General features: G+C 48.0%; 1 protein-coding gene across 1 annotated transcript in view; it reads right to left on the bottom strand.

Annotated features, from left to right (window-relative positions):
• BRPF3 (bromodomain and PHD finger containing, 3) overlaps window positions 1-15,337 on the bottom strand; it is a 31,921-nt gene extending 16,584 nt beyond the window's left edge. Inside the window, exons 1-7 of the mRNA XM_006860407.1 lie at window positions 13,866-15,337; window positions 10,933-11,089; window positions 8,251-8,382; window positions 6,313-6,441; window positions 5,715-6,027; window positions 4,680-4,994; window positions 2,223-2,729 (exon numbers count right to left, since the gene is read on the bottom strand). Coding sequence (XP_006860469.1) covers window positions 2,223-2,729; window positions 4,680-4,994; window positions 5,715-6,027; window positions 6,313-6,441; window positions 8,251-8,382; window positions 10,933-11,089; window positions 13,866-15,316 — 3,004 coding nt within the window. The 5' untranslated portion in view covers window positions 15,317-15,337. The remainder of the gene's footprint in view (window positions 1-2,222; window positions 2,730-4,679; window positions 4,995-5,714; window positions 6,028-6,312; window positions 6,442-8,250; window positions 8,383-10,932; window positions 11,090-13,865) is intronic.
• Between the last annotated feature and the right edge of the window lie 3,462 nt (window positions 15,338-18,799).

Below are 18,799 nucleotides of genomic sequence, written 5' to 3'. Positions count from 1 at the left end.
GAAGCCAGCTGTGTCTTAGGTGCCTCATCTGTAAAGGACTGACATGTTTTTATGAGATTTAACTAAGGAGGCACAGAAGTGTTCCCAGGTACCAGGCAGCTGGGAGAGTTGGGGAGAAACAGATTCCAGCGGTACCTCAAACAGTGGGCCTCTCAAGTTGATGGGCCCAATGTCTAGGTCAATATCTGAGTAGCAAGATTTTTCACTTTTAGCACCATGTTCTCAGTGCTATTTGACTGAGCCTGATTCAGCTGAGAGGATGACAATAATTGGTGTGGTGTTGTGGATTAATGTGCTGGACTGCAAAGCCAGTTTGAACCACAAGGTCAGTGGTTCAAGCACACCAGCCTTTCCTTGGAAACCTTGTACAGACAGAGTCACTATGGGTTGGAACCGACTCGAAAGCACTCAACAGCAGCAGCTACATGTTGGAATCCATTCGATGGCAATGGATTTGGTTAGGTATGTCAAATGCTTTATGTAAACCATTTCTACTCCTCAGACAACTGCAAGGTGGTATCACGATCACTGTTGTTGAATGTCATTGAGTCGATTCCGACTCATAGTGACTCTGTAGAGTTTCTGAGGGTTTGAACTGTAGACCTTTTGGTTAGCAGTCCAGTGCTTATCCTACACTATCACTAACCCCTGATTATAACCAAACCCATTATTATTGAGTTGATTCCTACTCCTAGCAGTCCTATAGGACAGGATAGAACTGACTCAGAGGGTTTCTAAGGAAATCTTTATGGAAGCTGACAGCCACATCTTTCTTCCTCAGAGCGGCTGGTGGGCTCAGCCTGCTGACATTTCGATTAGCAGCCAAGTGCTTAACAGCTGCACCACCAGAGCTCCTAGCTCCATATTAGAGATAAAGAAACAGAGATCTCAGAGAGGTTAATTTGCCTCAGGATGCAGTTGATCAGGCTTCAAGCTCTTACCTCTATATACCAACCTACTGTTTTAACGCCGAGAAACTTGGCTCAGAAGAAGATATTGTTGGAAATAGTGTTAGGCAGGAAGACAGAAGAGCAAGTGCTGGCCTCACAGTCCAAGGCCACCACATAAATGGACATGAGAGGGACACATTAAGCAAAAGCCAAGCACAGTCCTCCTCATCTCCCCAACCAAACTGGCCTTTCCCATCCCACCAACACTAAGCTACCTAATCTGGCATTCAAGGTCCTCCAGTTCAGGTCCACCTTGTTGCCCACCCAGTGTTGGCTCTTGAGGTACTGGGTAGTCACTCTCCTCATCGTCCCCCACAGAGGCTGTCTTTCCTCCTCCTCATTTCTACACACCCAGGCCAGAGTTCTCTGCCCTATCTATTCTTCCCTCATCCCTCAGAGCCAGCCTAGGTACTGCTACCTCATAAAACCTTCCCTGAACACTCCCAGCAAAGCTATGTCTGACACACAACCACACACTGACCAGCACTGGGATTGCGCTACATCTTGGAAGACCATCCAGTCCTATTGGACTGTGGGCTCTCTTGGAGCTGGAAGTGAGTCAGATTCTTCCTACCTCTGTGACCTAATCTCCTGCCACCCCGGCTCACCCGGCTGCAGTCACATTAGCCCCTTTATTGTTCCTCAGACATGCAGGCACGTCCAGGACCTGTGTGCACTTGCTAGTTTTATCTTTTTGGAATGTTCCTCCCCCATATACTCAAATGGCTCACCCCACTCTTTCAACTCCTTTGGATCTTTACTCAAATGTCACCTCATTGGAAGGCCTCCCTGGCGACCTTAACTCTCTTCCACCCCAGCATTCCCTAGACCCATCACTGCCTGATTTTTTCCCCCGTTTCTAAAATAAAATATAACTTACTCATTTGCTTATAGCCTGTCTTCTCCATAAGAGACATTTTTGTCTGTTTTGTTCTTTGATATTTTCTCCTTAGTGTTTAAAATAATGCCTAACAAGTCTTCTCAATGATGAACTGATACAAAGATAGGACTCACTTTACCATTACAGCTTTGTATCCCCCACAGAGCCGGTGAGCCTCAGATACACATCTAGCCCTGCAAAAATACTTGCTCAAAGCCTCTTTCCCTGATCATTACTCATGGACCAGGCCCAACTGTGAGCTCTGGAGCCCTCAATGCTACTACTGAAGTCCATAGCGCCATTAGGAGCTGGCTGATGGGGGAGGTGCTGGTTGGCAGAACAAAACAGGAAAGCAGATGAGAAGCAGCAAGCTAAGTTGCAGGCGGGGTCACCTGTCTCTTCTTCTGGCTGAGGGGACCTCTCCCCTTCGCTTTCACTACAGCTCCTACTCCGGGGCCGCTTCCGGGAGTGCTGCTCATCCTCAGTGCTGGAGGGAGAAGCAGGAGAACCCACGGCACCATGGTCCTCGCCATTCTCCATGGCCCTGTCTGGGCTCCTCTGTAGCTTGGCCCCATTCTTGGCCTTCTTGAAGAGGACTGATGTGCGGCGACCCACCCCACTGAGTGGGGCACCAGCAGGGGTGTCGGGGGCTGTGAGGGACAGTCTGTTGAGGCCATTGTCACTGAGCAGGCGTTGCAAAGGCTCATTCCCTAGTTGTAGAGGTGATTTTTCCAAGAGCACATCTTCTTCCACCTTTCTGGGCTTTAGGACCCGGCTTGAAGATTTACTATCATTGATGGGTTTCAGAGTAGGGGGCTCTGGGGGAGATTCTTGCTCAGACAGTGATGGTGCAGGCCCAGTAGGCTCCAGGGTTGGAGGAGGAGAAAGTTTGGTGTCATCTGTTAAAGAAAAATAGAGCCTGCTTGAACATTTTAGAAAGAGTCTGCCCCTATAAACCAGAAACAGACACCTGATAACCAAGGACTAAAGTCATGGGCTGTCAGGAGGCTTGAGCTATGTGCCAGGTCTCGGGCCTGCCTAAAGTGAAAAAAAAAAGCAGGACGAAATTTTACCTCACTAGGAGTCCTGGTGTGGCACTGCAGGATAAGCACTGGACTGCTAACTGCAAGGTTGGTGGCTCAGACCAGCTTCTCCTTGGAAACCCAAGACAGGCTCACTATGAGTCAGAATCAACCTTTGACACTTAACAAGAAGTAGTCCTCAAAGGAGCCCTGTTAGCATGGCTGATTATGCGTAGGGCTGCTAACTGCAAAATCAGCAGTTCAAATCTACCAGCCACTCTGGGAAAAAGAGGAGACTTTCTGGTACCGTAAAGATTTACAGCCTCAGAAACCCTATAAAGCATTGCTATGAGTCAGAACCGACTTGAGGATATGCAGCAGCAGTTCTCAGCCCTGACTTTGTAAAACCACCAAGGAAGCTTTTTACAATGCCTAGGCCTCACTCCAGGTTAGTTAAAACCAAATTTTGAAGGGAAGGCTATTAAAATAAAAACAACACAAAAACAACGAAACTCACCAGGTGAATCTGATGCAGTAAGGGTTGTAAATCAGAGCTATACATCTAAGAAAGGTACCTGCTTAATCAATAACTCGCTAAGTCTCAGCTTGGCAGGCAAGGACTCTGCAATTCTCATTAGACTCATGAATTTTTTTCATCTGTCAATCTCTTTTGCTTCACATCAGCCAAGTGAGACCATATGGGGAAGGCAGAAAGAGTAAGTTTATAGATGTGGAAAACTGATGCCAAGTTAAATCAGTGGTTTCCACACGTCTGCTTGCCTGCCACCTTGAACTTTCAGAAACTGAGAGACTTTCAGACCACATCCTAGTCTTCCTTAGTCTTAGTGAGGCCTTTGAATGAGGCTGTTGTTAGTTAACAGGTTCACTGGGTATGGCTCTTACATTGCCAGGAGACAGGTGTGGGGATACAGATGGTATGCTGATGCACATGGGAGGCTGGAGAATCACAATGGAGACCAAGTCCTCCAATGCCTAGTGCAACAACCTATTAACCATTACCCCTTTTTGTCAACCATAAATAAATGGGCTATCTGGACCCCTATTCTCTAGAGACGACTCCCAACCTTGTGTAGATGACAGTTCCTTCTTCAAAGAGTTCAGGAAAATTGGAAGTATCTCAGCTTATGAGGGCCCTGAATCTCTGAATCACTTCCCCAGCTGTCTTTGACAGTGTGGCCTTTCAGCTTGGGACGGGCCTATAGTTTTAATCACCTAGGGTCAAAACTATGAAGCAGTTCAACAGCACAGACCACCTCTCTGCTAGCTGTCCCCACCCCACATAACCTGTTCTGAGATATAAGGTGGGTTATTTAACTGATAGGTATACTATGGCCAGAACAAGTGCGAAATATTGGTATAATTCTTTATTAGTTAGTAAACAACTGCTGGCCCCCAGCACCTGAGACTCTTTGAATCTCCCCATAATCCAGCAACTAAACGTTTATATTAAGGACCCTTTTGAGTCCTCTTCAATACAACCCAAACAAATTACAGTGGAGTCAATTCTCGCTTATGGTGACCACATGTGTGTAGAGTAGGTTAGCAGTCACGCATGTTAGCCATTTGCGCCAGTCCAGTCCCTCCAATTCAACAGCCACATCTATTCTGATTGATAAATGCTTAGTCTTTACTAACTAATTATTATTTTGAATATTATCCCACAGAAGTTTGATCCCTCTGATGGCTTCTACTTAACCAAACGGGTCAGACTCTAAAGTGGGGGAGAGGTGCCCTCCCTCTAAGATTTCAGGCTGGTCCTTAACCCTCACTCCTCCTAGTGTCCATCTGCTTATGACTCTCTCTCACCTCTATCCCCACTGTCTTCGGACTCCTCCCGCAGGGCCTGCTCCATAGCAGCAGCATCCCCACGGGGCCCGGTCGACAACTCCCCATTGGGCACAGTCTTGTTCAAGGATGGCAGCAGTGGTGGTGGTGGTGGCGGTGGTGGTTGTGCTAGCTTCTGCCGGAGGGCATTGATCTCCCGGTGCAGCAGGCGGACGCGGCGGGTCCGGGCCCCACTAGACCGCATGGCGCTCACCAGGTCCAGCTTCTCCAGCAGCTCCTTCAGCTGCACCTCCGAAGATAAATGGGCCCGGTTCTCTGGGATGAGGATGTTGTCCACTGCCAGGGAGAAGGGAGGACAGAAGGGGCTGAAGAACCTGCCCAGCCCAGGGAAAGGGTCGAATCCTCCAGATGCAAAATATTCTCCTGGAATGCCTGGGCCAGGGACTTCCTGCAGCGTCACTGTGGGACATTGGGCCTGGTAACACCACTGCCCGAAGGGTAGTCATGCGGACCAAGGTCAGAATCTGGGAAACATCTGCAGGAAGCAGTTCAGTCACAATTATGGGCTCTGTGGAGCAGGCACGAGGTGGCTTGACAATCCCCTAGCCTGAGTGACTGTTTGGCTGCTGCCATTGAGAAGCAGAGAGCAGGGGCAGGCAGAATATGGGGTTCAGATGAATTTTTTCTGGTCCTTCACCTGCACTCTTCTGAATGAGCCAGACACACACCAGCATAGCACTCCCCATCCCCTTGCTCCAACTCCACACATAGCGGGTCCAGGAAAGGAAGACCCCAGGTGAGGCTTTACCTTTTCAAACAGACTAGCACCTGAGTCCCCTTTTCTACCATTCAACCAGCACTATGTGCATTAGTTACACTTAAACTCTCAGAACGATTCCAGCCACAATCGGGTGTATGCCAGCCTTGGCCTACCCCAACTTTGATCCTGGAGTCTGCCCAATAGCCCCAAGATCCACCCTGATCCCTGAACTCTCTGACCTCTGTGCTGGTGTCTCTTCCTGACCCCTCTCCACCCCACCCATCCAAGCTTCTCACCGTCTTCCCAGGAGAAGCGGTAAAAGTCCTCCAATTTGGGTGACTCGGGCAGATGGGTGCCCCTTTCGGGGTCATAGCCGATGTTCTCTGCCTGCCGCCGGGCATGCCGCAGGATGGCCCCTCCTAGGTCCCGCAGGCGGACAGCTGCTCGGTGGAAAATTGTGTCTTTAGCATTATACTTCATGCAGTTGGTAACTATAAGGTTAAAGTCCTCCTCAAACTCCTCCAAGGTGCGGTACAGGTGGGACTCCAGCTTCCGCCTCATAGTAGAAAAATCCATTGGCTTGGATATGAATTCCAGGTAATCTGGAACCTAAACATATAAAACCTGTACAATTACAACAACCATTTACTAGCCAAACAGGATGCACCCTTCACCGGCACTCTTGGCCTCCCCATTTTGGTCACGTCAGGCTTACTCAAAGCCCCAGGGCCCTGGCCCACCCTAGTCTGCTCCCTGGGACACTACCACTCACCCCTCATCACAGGTATTGTAGCCTTGTCAGGCTGCCCCAGGTGTGTACACTTTATGGCCCAATCCCCTCTTGGCCTACTCAGAACCTGTTTCCTGTTCAGGGAGAAGTGGGAAGGAACTTGCCTCACTGAGGTTGACAGGTTCAGCGAAGATGTGTGCGGGATCCTTCTCCTGCAGCAGGTCCAATGTTGTCCTCAGCAGAACGTTGAATGGCACCAATTCCAGCTCCATGGCAGCCTGCTGGACCTTGACCTGTGGATGAGGTGGGAAAAGGTCAGGAAACCCCTGCAAAGAGGCACTGAAACATTTTCTTAATAACTTGACTTTGACGCATTATGTACAACTAATTTTCTCAGGATATTAAGTTTACCAGGATGTGTGGAGCTATCGATCACTCAGTTCATACAGTCTAGGAAGCATCAATTTTGTGAATGTGTCCTATGTATAAAGCACTAGACCAAAACTTGCAGTAATTATAATAGTTAGGATTTTATTAGCTATTATCATTAGCACTTTTACAGTACTCTCAGGCATTTTCTCAGCATTTTATATATAATTAACTACTTTGATCCTCATAATAACTGAGGTAAATATAGATAAAGTATTGTACACACAGAATACTGAGATATAAAGAGACTAAGTTACTAGTTGGTCACTTAGCTAGAAAAGAACAGAGTCACAATTTGAACCCAGATCTGACTGAATCCAAAGAACACAGAATTGACCTAAAAAGTCTCCTGGACCAGAATTTCTCACCCAGTGTGCTGGTATTGATCCCACCAGCCTTTGAATTGTCTGGGTCAGCCAGGTGTGACGAGTGCCTCTAGGCGTACCACCTTAGGTGACATGCAACCTCATTTAGTTACACCAGCTCACTGAACAGATGTTATTTTCTATGTGTGCCCCGATGTGAAATGGTTGGAAAACCATAAACCAGACCATGAGATGTTCCTGCCTAGGTTACATCCAAACAGGCCTGCCTGCTTCTACGGGGAATAAAGCCAGCCTCCCTCTCCCTCTCATTTCTCTGAACCAGAGGCAGGAGGAGACGTTCAGCTGTGGGTCAGACTTTGGATGGCACTAAGTTTGAACCTGGGAAGGAGGTTCTAAGAAGTTCTCCATGGCCACCCACACAAAGTATGGTAAGAGGTGCCCAGGTTCAGAGGTGGAAACTCAGGCTACAGATCTGAGAGAGAGAATAGCTCATACTGGGCCTAAACAGCTAAGCGGGCTTTGGAGAAAGAGAAAGGAGCATTGCTAACCCAGAATGGGAGTAGCAGCTGCTATTTCTCTAGACTAGAAGAGTTCGGGCTTTATTCATTCAACTAATAGTATTTACTCTCTGTCATATGTAGAGTGCTGAGATAAGTGGGGATGATGATGATGACAGTAACTAACAAGTCGGTTCTGACTCACAGCAACACTGTATAGTTTCTAAGGAGCAGCTGGTGGGTTTGAACTGCCGACCTTATGGTTAGCAGACCAGTGTTTATCTGCCTGTAGAGAAACTGAAAATGTATATAACTCAAGACACTAAATGTTAAAGAGACTGCTGAGAATCCTTAGAAGCTGACATGCCAGAAGTTCTGAATAGGTGATACCTATCAGGGTCAGCAGTTTGAAACTACCAGCTGTTCCATGGGAGATAGATGAGGCGTTCTGCTCCCGTAAAGATTTACAGCCTTGGAAACCCTGAACAGGGTCGCTATGAGTCGGAACCAACTCCATGGCACATAACCACCACCACCATCAGAATGGGCCAGGAAGCTTCTCAAAGTAATCATGGCCAGGCTCAACCCTGCATCAGAAACTCCAGGGATGAGCCCAGGCATATGAGATTTGGCTTATGCTTGGGGCCACCAGAAGCTTCAGCCCAAATGTTGGGAGCCGTCAGCAGCATCATACCCAATGCAGAGCAGGCAAGTTGGAGAGCCCACAGTGTTGGGCAAGAGAGCAGATTAAAGCTGACTCTTGACAGGGGCTCCTGGCTGGCTCCATGCCACATGGGCAATGGGAGAAAGAGACCTTGATCAAGAGCCAGGGGTCAGGGGTCCTCCTTACCTGCTCCCGCTTGAGCTTCTCTCTCTTCCGAATTAGCTCAATCAGCAGCCGTGCCCGCTCCAAGTCATGCCGGAGCTTCTGCCAGTATTTCAGCTCCTCCTTCACTGCACTTGTCTTCTCGTCCTGCTCTCGCTGCAGGAGAGCCAGGGAAGGAGGAGCTGGGGCCTCCTTCCTGTTCAAGCCTCACAAGGCCTTGGCAGGTAAGAGCCCCATCCCCTTCCTTGACTGTCCACCTTCTCCAAGAGACCCCGTACCTCCCTCTTGCTTTATAACAATGTTTCCTCATGGCCACACAATAAGGATGGCTGGAATGGAAACTGAGAGTGCTTCCTTTACCCTTGGGACACCAGATAGCAGCTGTGTCCCACAGGGCTGGAAAGAATTTCAGAAAGAAACTAATAGCCACCTCAAGGGTGGGAAGAATTTCACCCTAGGGCTATGACTTGGCTAGAAAACAAAAGGAGGTTCTTACTATAAGCTGGTACTAAGTGGCTTGAGAGTACTTTGGTAACAACAGCAATAAATTTGACTCCTGTCCTGGAAGAAGTTACAGGGTATCTGGGAGAAGGAGAAGACCCAGCTTTTGAAACACAAGGGCATATTAGCATGAAAACAACAAAAACTGACAATACTAATGCTGAGGCGAAAGAAAATAGAGAATTTCAATGGGGTGGGGTTGGAGGATAGGCCAGAGAATTCTTTCTAAGGGTAGCAATCCTATTCAGGTTTCACAGTGAGAGATGGATACACAGAGCAGTAAGGAAGCCTCTTCTAGAACAGACTGGACCACAGGGTCAGAGGCATGGAAGCAGAATTGGTAATTCTTTGTTTGGTGAGCAAAACCACTGACCACAGGAGAGGCTAGAGATTCACAAAAGCCAACGAAGGTCAGTCCAGGATCCAGCTGACAAGAAACCTCAGATGACAGGGAAAAGAACCTGGACCTGGTCTGCCTGGAGAACCAAATTCATTGTTGTCTCAAGTTGATTCTGGTTCATAGTGACCCTACTAGACAGACTAGAAAGGCCCCATAGGGTATCCAAGGCTATTAACCTAACAAGTCTTTCTCCCACAGAGCGGCTGGTAGGTTACAATGGCCAACCATTCACTTGCAGTCAGGTGCTATAACTACTGCACCACTGGGGCTCCTCCTGCCTGGAGAAGAAGAGTACATTCTTGGAAAGGAAGTGCCAGAGTGGAAAACAGTGTGAGTAAGAAAGAATTAGAGGTTGGAGATCACCTAGAAAGCTATTGCTAAGGGAACAACTGCTGTAAAAAGTTAAGTAAGGTTATCTGCTGAAAGAAACATTCTATAATGGTTACCAGGGGTGGGAAGGGAAAAATTATTCACTGGCTAGCGGGTAACAGACGTGTGTTACCTTGGGTGACAGGGCAGGCAATATACAAGAGGAAAACTGGCAGAGGGAAAATTAAGGTAGTGGAAGACGGGGAGGAGTGCAAGAGTTAAAGTGAAAAGGTGAAGAGATAAACAATGGCACATGGAGGGATTGCAATCACTGTAATGAAATGAAGTATATGATATGGGGAATGTGAGATTGAGGATCTATACTATAAACCTTCATTTTATTATCAATAAAAAGTTTTAAAAAATCAAAATAAAATTAAGGGGACATAGGTGAGCAAGGTAGTTGTAGAATGAAATAAAACCAAAACACCAAACCCATTACTGTTGAGTGGATTCTAACTCATGGCACTATGTGTATCACAGTAGTACTATGCTCCGTAGGGTTTTTGGGAATAAAGGACCATATATTGATAAATTTCCCAAAACAGTTTAAGGGATGATTGTTTGTGGCCCACTATGGAGGGAAGAATCGAAAGTTAACTCCATTAAAGTGGGAAAGATATGAGCTCAGGAGGGAGAAGATTCCATGACAATAATGGGGAAGTAAGTTTACTGAGGGGAAGGAAGATGCTGAACTCAGTTTCCAACATTTTTGCATTACAAATTTGCTTAAAGTGTCCCAGAGAGTCTGAGGGCAGAAAAAAAGAGGTGAGGATAAGAAAAAACAGCTGAAACTGCTGTCTATAGTTATTGAACACTATGAGAGTGGACACTATGAGGGCTAAAGGAGTATAAATGGACACTATGAGCAGAAAATGGTGTCACAGAGAGGCTCTTAGACAATGTGATCCATGGTGTCAAATCCAACCTAAAGGTCAACAAGGTGTAAGTCTTGCTAGAGTGGGAGTTGGTCGCTGTGCAGGCTGTGCCCTACAATTTAAGATTATAAATTTGTATATTATGAAGCATTTTTGGCAGGTAGCAGTATAGTCTTGAGGAAAGGGAGCCTTTTTCTAATTCATACAACATAACAGCCCAATGCTCATTCAACCCACCTCTTCTCTCTTTCTGCCACATCTAGAGGGTTTCCCCCATTGGTCTTGTCCTCCAGTCTTCCCTAGAATTCTCCCATCCTGAAAGGGCTGTTGTCCAGTGCTAAAGACTCTGAGCCCCACAGCAGCCTCAGCACCAACAGGCCATCTACAGTGCTGGAGACCATTTCTAGAGTAAACACCTAAAGGGGTGCTGATCCCTATAGGCCAAGGAAGGCTCTGTGGAGAGTCCAGGGAGGTATGCCAGCCATGCCCCAACTATCCTATCTCCCCTTCTTCACTCTCTGCCTCCCCTCCCTACCCTCACATCATGACTTTACCTACCTGCTCAGCATTCCTTTGAGACTGCAGGTGGGAGTGCAGGCGCCGGATGAGGGGGACACCGTTCCGTGCCTGTCGCTTCAACAGCCAGTAGTTGTGAAGTCGCTGCATGAACTGGTTTTTCCTCTGAAAGGAGAGACCACTACAGATCTTGTTCAACCTTGAGTAGAGGCACAGGGAAGTGAAAGAGAGGGTCAGTGGGCAGCCCAGTTTAGAGCCCATGCATCCTAGCCAGACCTTGATTCATTTTTGAACCATACAGAGGAAAGAAGAATAAAGTGGCCAAAAGCCTCACCTCAGAGAAAGGCTTGAAAAGGACAGTAACATTAAGCAGCTTAGATTTAGCATGAGGTATTTCACTTGCTTTTTTTACCTCCTGACTTATAGTCCTGATCCTTCAAAAAGAAAAAAAAAGAACCCTTCCTAAAAACTCTTGTTTTCTATGGTTCTTGACGCCTTAGTTCCAGGCACTGGTTATGAAATAGGGCTATGCCCCAGTGTCCTGACTCTCCTCTTGAAAAAGGCAGTCAAAGGGAACAGGAACTTGAGTGAACTTTGGTCACTATTTCCTGCCCTCTACAACTAAGGGTCCACAGACCAGGGGGGAATGCACAATCAAGCTGAAAGGACAGTCAGCAGGAATACATTTTCTACTTTCTGAGCTCAAATGCAATACTACTTTCTGAGCTCAAATGCAATCCCTTGGAGTAGTCTTGACTTTTGGATTTCCATAAAAAGTCTCAGCAGCAGGTGACTGAAACAAATGACCAAAAAAAAAAAAAAAATTGGATCTGAAAATGTGGCTCATTAAAGCACTCTAACAGAGAAGTCCAGATCTTGAGGTCAGGGTTTAAACCAGTAACACCTGGGCGAAGAGAAAGGAGTAGGATGAGAATTGAAAACTTATGATCTCTACCCTAACCCCCATACTGTAAGATGGGGAACATTAGTCCCAAGCTGCAAAAAATGGAAAGGTAGCCTGGGAACAGAGGCTGAAAAATTGTCAAAGTAACTAATGCAACTAATAAGATGATAAGAGTGGGTAGCATGTAAATCCTGGATTTTTTTGTGTGCCCAAAATGATTATCCACAGCTGTGATGCTCCTGGGATTAGTCCCTCCACCTTTTCTTTTCATCCCATTCCACTGAAATGGAGATAAGCTTGGTCAACCAAGAAGGTGAAGCCTAATGATGATGGGCATGTTGGGCTAGATCTACTTCCCTAGGCGTTGCTCCTCTCCAGTCAGGCAGTCTTGCCCCAAAGCCAAGCTTACATAATCAAGGCCTAGTTCTAGGCCTTTCCCCAAAGGATAGATTCTCCCACCAATGTCCATGCCAAGCACACCTGTCCAGATGCAGGCAGCCCCCTCCCTCTATAACCTCTTGGCCACGGAGGGCCCCAACAGCATTTGCGCAGGTAGGGAAAAGAATAATAACACAATAGCAGCAGCAGCAATAGCCACCATTTATTGAGCACTTACTATTTGCCAGGCACTGTGCTAAGTGCTTTACTTCTATTATCACAGTTTTTTCTTACAACAACCCTCCGAGGTAGGTTCATTCACATATAAACTAAGGCTCAGAGAGATTATGTAATTTGCTAAAGGTGTACAGGTAATTATACAAGTAGGGTTCAAAGCCAGTTCTGCCTAGGTTAGTCAGCTACTATGCTGGCCCCTCCAAGAAGCATCTAGAAGAGTAGACATGACACAAAAAAAAGTCTAGCGACTGAACATAACCACCACAGTAAGCATTGACCCACCATCCTCAGGAAAGAGGGTAGCGTAGAACAGTTTTGTGACTAGAAGACAAAATTGTAACCTGTTCCATACAACACTCTACTCTGTGTCTTCTCTCTAATCTGGCAAGTTTGGATGCTGTTCCTTTCAGTCAACTCATTCCTCACTACCCTCCAGAATGCCTTTCTCCTCACCTCTTACCAAGAGAGAAAGTCAGCAGGACAGAACTCAAAACCTCACGAGCTCCAGATTATAGTCCAGAGTCTGTTGCTTCCCACCTGGTCTCAGCCTTCAGAACAGGACTTGGCATATAATAAGTGCTTAATAAACATCTCGTTGAATGAATAAAGGCGTGAACAACTTTACCTCCTGTGGCCGCGATTTCTTCATCTGGGGGTGTGGGAGAAGGTGCAAGGACTACATTAGATGAATAATCTCCAAGAGTCCTTTCTGCTCTAACACTTTTATACCTTTTTATGAGTATCAAACTTACGATGAGCCTCCACTGGGAAAGTCTCCGTTTCTTGCCTCTCTTCCAAGCTCTAATCCTTCCAATAGGTCTTTACCTGTCTATGTTTAACCTATGAATATGGTCTTTCTACAGACTCAATGGGGGCCCAAGTGACTTAGTTACATAGCTAAAAAGTGAGTCTCATGTTTCTTAAGAGAAATAGCATGTCCTATTCCCACTCCTCCCCTAGAAAGTCTCATCACATCCTGGGCAGAGCTTTCTGGATAGCAGATAATGACCCCTTGAAGTAGCAGTTGTCAACCGGGAGTAGTTCCACCCCCTAGAGTTTTTGGAAACAGATGTGGAGAGGTTGCCCAACGATTGGTAATGTGGAAGGGGATACAACTGGCATTTACAGACAAAGATCAGTAATGCTAAACCTTTAGAAATCCATGGCATGATCCCTAACAATGAAGAATGATCCTGTCAAAATGCCACTAGTGCTCCTATTGAAATACTATCCTGTAATCTGTTTTATCTCAACTTAAATCAAAAGAAATTTATTATTCTGAGGACACAATCAAAATCACAAACTGGGACAGGCTAGTCCAGGGTTTAAGAAGAAGTCTGGAGCATAAAAGAAAACAGATATCCACCAACCATGCCTGAGGGAGAAAGTTTGGCCCAGGGCCAATGCCAGCCAGAGAAGACATCAGTACTTGGGGAGCCCTTCTGGGCAGGCTCACCTGTAGGTGGGGATCTGTGGTACAGTAACCATTGGGGCAGTGGAGGGTGTGTCCCGCCCTGCTTCCTCTGGTTCTTTCTTGATCTTTTGTTTCAAACTCAACTTGTTCTTCTTGGGCATTCCCTTAAGGGGGCTGCTCACCCCACCTTGGCCTTCTTCCTCTTCCTCTTCTGCCTCTTTCTCGTCTTCTTCCTCTTCCCCACTACCCTCCTTTAGTCCTTCTTCATCCCCAGCTTCACTGAGGCCTCCAGGGGAGTCACCCTTCCTCCTGGCAGTAGTGACCCCTGGTGGTGAGTGGGCCTCACAATAGGCTGTCTTGCGTACAGTGAAGATGGTGCCATTGAGGCCGGTCTCCCGCATGGGCTCAATCTTCATGAAGAGCCCGGCCCGCTGTGCACATGTCACATGGAAGGCCGTGTAGCAGTTCACCTTATGACACTGGATGGCTGCACCCAGCCCCTTCTGTTTGCAGATGTAGCAAGTTAGTTTCCAGCGGGCAGGTGGGATGTTTTCAATACCCTCGATGGGCTCCAGGAACACGGTGTTAGCAAAGCAGACTTCAGGGATCCAGATAGCACACACCACGTGCGCCCAGTGCCCATCACTGGTCTGTTTGAAGGCACCGCCCTTGTTGGGGCAGAGGACGCAATCCACAGGCCGAGAGGGAGACTGTAGACAGCAGCGGCAAAGCCACTGGCCCTCGGGGATATAGGGAACACCATAGCACTCCTGGTGAACAGCCAGGTTGCAAATGTCACAGAAGAGAATGACATTGCTGTTGTGACATTCATCATCTAGACACACACAACAGAAGGCATCTTCATCTATGAGTGACTGCTGGGCCCCACTGCTGCGACTCTCCAAGTATGACTCCTTCTCAAGTCGGTCCACCAACAGCTCAAAGGTGTCTGCTGACACCAAACTGTGCCCATCTACTCGCCTCTTCTCATTCACCATATCTAACCAGGCAAGGTCTTCCTCATCCATGTCGTACTCTACTTCTGCATCTAGGTCTTCAGGTGGCTTCTCAATGTAGCGGTAATAGGCAGCAGGCAGAGGAGGAGCTTCTGGTTGGCTGGCTGAGTCCACCATGCGGAAGCTGGGCTGTGGGAGGTGGAAGGATGTGCCAGAAGCATGCTTGGAGCAGGACTCCTTCTTCTTGCCTTTGGATAAGGGTTTCTTGGACTTGCCGGGGAACTGGGGCTGCTCGCTGTTTTCCTTGTTACTGTTACATTCAGTGATATCCTGAGCAGTCAGCTCATCCTCCGTGATGATCTTGAGTGGGTCATAGATGCTAATGCGATGCAGGCGCCCGTCAATGTCCACCTCAACGATCCGTTGGGCCTGGGCATAAGTCAGGGTCTCGCGAGTAGGTGAGCACTTGAGACTGTAAGGGGATGGGGAGCGCCGGCCCTCGGCATTCTGCCGCGATTTCTTGCGCGGCTTCCTCATGGCACCTGGGAACCAAAAGGACACACCTAAGGAAAGAAAGCCAGGAGACTATGAGCTGGATGTTCATGCCTGCACATATTCATTCACCCTTCCATAAGACTGAATGAACACCGAGAAGACTGGCTGCACGCATTCTCTGAACAACCTGCCCTGCAGACATCCACATGGCTTGCTCCTTCCAAATCCTTCCATAAGTATCATTTCTAAGTGACACCTTTTCCGACTATTTAAAAGTATAAATCCCTCCCTCTCACTAGCAACCCACCTTTTATCCTGTTTTATTTCCACCGAAACACCACCTTCTGTTGTACTTTGCCTATTTAGTGTGTTTACTGTTTGCTGCTTTCTTCCACTAGACTGTAAGCTCCATGAGAGCACTGATTTTTGCCTGTCTTGTTCACAGGCTTATATTCTGGATGCCTGGCTCAAAAATAAGCACTCAGCAAGTACTGTCTGAATTAAAGGAGAAATCAAACACAAATGATCCCTGCCAGCCTTGATAGTATAGTGGTTAGCTTAGCTGCCTTCCACATTACCCCTACCCTCTCTGAAAGCTCTCTAACTGTGGGGAAGAAGATGCAAACAGATCATGATAATGCAATGGGGAGAAATCTGTTTTTATGATGTACATAGTTCTGGTATGGTGTTGTGGGATAAGCACCGAACTGCTAACCACAAGGTCAGTGGTTCAAACCTACCAGTCGCTCTTCAGAAAGCCTGTATGGTGGCTATGAGTCGGAACTGACCGGATGGCACCTAACAACAATGACGTATACATGGAAGACAGTGGTGGTTCAATGGTAGAATTCTTGTCATCTGTGCTGAGGACCTGGTTCAATTCCCAACCCATTCAATTCAAGTGCAGCTACTACTTGTCTTCCAGTGGAGGTCTATGTGTTGCTATGAAACTGAAAATCAAACCCATTGTTTTGAGTCCATTCCCATTATAAATCTTTATGGAAGTAGAAAGCCTCATCTTTCTCCTATGAAGCAGCTGGTGGGTTTGAACCACCAACCTTGGGGTTAGCAGCCCAATGCCTAACCCACAGCACCACCAAGGCTCCTTAACCCAAGATTAGTATGTGATAAAGGCTACAATTCAAACTCAGATCATCTGATCTCAACTCCTCACACAATAAAGTAAGAACACCACAAATATGCCATGGTGTGGTACAAAAAGAGGTCTGGGGGTAATCAAGATTCTACTCTTGGCCTTATTTGACTTAGTCAAAGTCTTTTAATCTCTTTGTGTCTCTATACTCCATTAGTAAAATGAGGGTAAACTTCTTACAGACTGCTATTACTAATATCCTTATTCAGAAAGCCTTCCAATTCCAACATGTGCCTGAGTCCAAAAAAAATTGGCCAAGGTACAGTGCCAAACAGGCACACACCCCAGTTTGAGCCAAAGGAAACAGAATCATCACAGCAATTCTGTCTGGGTTCCAGAGGCCCTTGGTCACCAGATGTCTTGTAAATGCCAAGTTCCTGGGGCAGCCCTGGCCAACAGACCTGCTTTACTGCTCCCACCCCTCAAGGGCATGGATACCCTGGTAGTGGTGGTGGTTGTGTGCCCACAAGGTGGGATTCAGAGTAACTCTAGAGAGGGTTTCTGAGGCTGTAAATCTTTGCTGTTGTTAAATGCCATCATTTAATAGGATCCATCTCATAGCAATTCTGTATAGAGTTTCCAAGGTGGGTTTGATCCACTGACCTGTGGTTCGCAGTCCAGTGCTTATCCTATAGCGCCACACCAGGAGTCCATAAGTCTCACCTTTCTCCCAGTTAGGCTGGTAAATTCAATCTGCTGACCTTGCAGTTAGCAGTCCAACTCATTGCCCCCTAAGCTACTAGAGCTTCTATGGAGACCCTGTTGTGGTTGTTAAGTGCCACTGAGTTGGTTCCAACCCATAGCGACCCTGCATAGGGTTTCTGAGGAGCAGCTGGTGAGCTTGAACCACCAACCCTGCGGTTCAAACTGACTTTGCATTCCAGCTCATTAATCCACAGCACCACACCATAAGTGCTGTAAAATTGTTCTGACTCAGTTACAAGGTTTCCTAGGCTTTAAATCTTTGTGGGAGCAGAAAGCCTCATCTTTCTCCCACTGAGAGGCTGGCGGGCTGGAACTGAGGACACTGTGATTATTACCGCTGAATGCCAGCAAGCCAATTCCAACTCATAGCGCCCCAGTACAGGGTTTGTAGGAGCGGCTGGGGAGTTTGAACTGCCGATCTTGCAGTCTGGTGCTGAGCCTACAACTACAAAGAAGGTGTGCAAAATCTATCACAATCCCAAAGAGACAATTACAGACAGCCGAGAGTGCTGCCCTTTCCTTCACTAAAGCAACTCCATCTTTTTACTTAACACCTGCGACACTGTTGGATCAGCACTGGACTGCCAAGCACAAAGTCGGTGGTTCAAACCCACCCGCCACTCCTTGGAAACCCTATACAGGGTCGCCGAGTCGGACCCCGCTTGACAGCACTAAATACCACCACAACCTCTTCAGCAGCACTCGCAACCAAGTAGCATCTATAGAGACTTTTTCCTTTCAACCGAAACGTCTAGACGCTGCGGGGCAAATTCGGGAGGGAGGAGAGCTACTGCTGAGGGAAATGAAATGTCTCCCCCTCATGGCGCTTACAGTCTAGACGGAGTTTTTGGCGGGATTTTCTCATCCTTCACCGGCTCCATACACACCTCAAAAATTCTCCAACCACCCCAGTGGTCTTCTCGACACCCCACCCGCTAGGCACCCACTAGCCCACCCCACCGCAGTCCCAGAGGAACGAGGAGTTGGATCTGCAAATAGACTGTACCCTCTGTACCCCACACAAGATACTCATTAAGCAGTAGAGGACCCCAGCCGAGGCTCCTGCCTCTTTAAGGGGACACCTCTTCCAGAAGAATCTTGACCCCTCGGAGCAGGAAAAAGGAGAAAAATAAAATTTCCTCCTCAGAGAGGAGGAGGCAAGCGCGCCAGAGACCTACTGACGCGGAGTCCGACCCACAGACAGAGAATGCGAGCGCCAGCGAACGAGCGGGGTAGAGAGGAGAGGGCCTATTGGCCAACACATCTGCCAGTCAGGGAGACCCAGGGGACCAAGGGGTGCACGGGCGGCGGGACTCTCTTCTGTTCTAGCCAATCGAGGAGCGTGGCGGGGGCGGGGCTCGGCAGCTCAGCTTCCAGAGCCGGGGGGAGACAAGATGGCGGCTGCGGGAGGGGGTCCCTGCTTCTTAGCTCCCCCCTCAACCGCGATCTCCTTCCCCGCTGCCACCCCCGCCCCGGGGGAGAGCTTTCGTGCTGCCCCCACCCCGCTCAAGAAGCTTCCTCTTCCCCCGGGACCCCCCCGCCATGCAGTCCCTGGTCCCCGAAAACCCGCTGCCCCCACCCCCGCTCGGGCCGGCCCCGCAGCCACCCCATTACCTCAGCCACCGGCCCGGCCCCACAGCTCGGGGCCCCTGGGCGCGGGCGGGCCA

The sequence above is a fragment of the Chrysochloris asiatica genome, unplaced genomic scaffold (assembly GCF_000296735.1).
Source record: "Chrysochloris asiatica unplaced genomic scaffold, ChrAsi1.0 scaffold00038, whole genome shotgun sequence".
Taxonomy (NCBI): Eukaryota; Metazoa; Chordata; class Mammalia; order Afrosoricida; family Chrysochloridae; genus Chrysochloris; species Chrysochloris asiatica.
The sequence above is the reverse complement of the archived record's forward strand: the minus strand, read 5'-3'. Positions and strand labels throughout refer to the sequence as shown.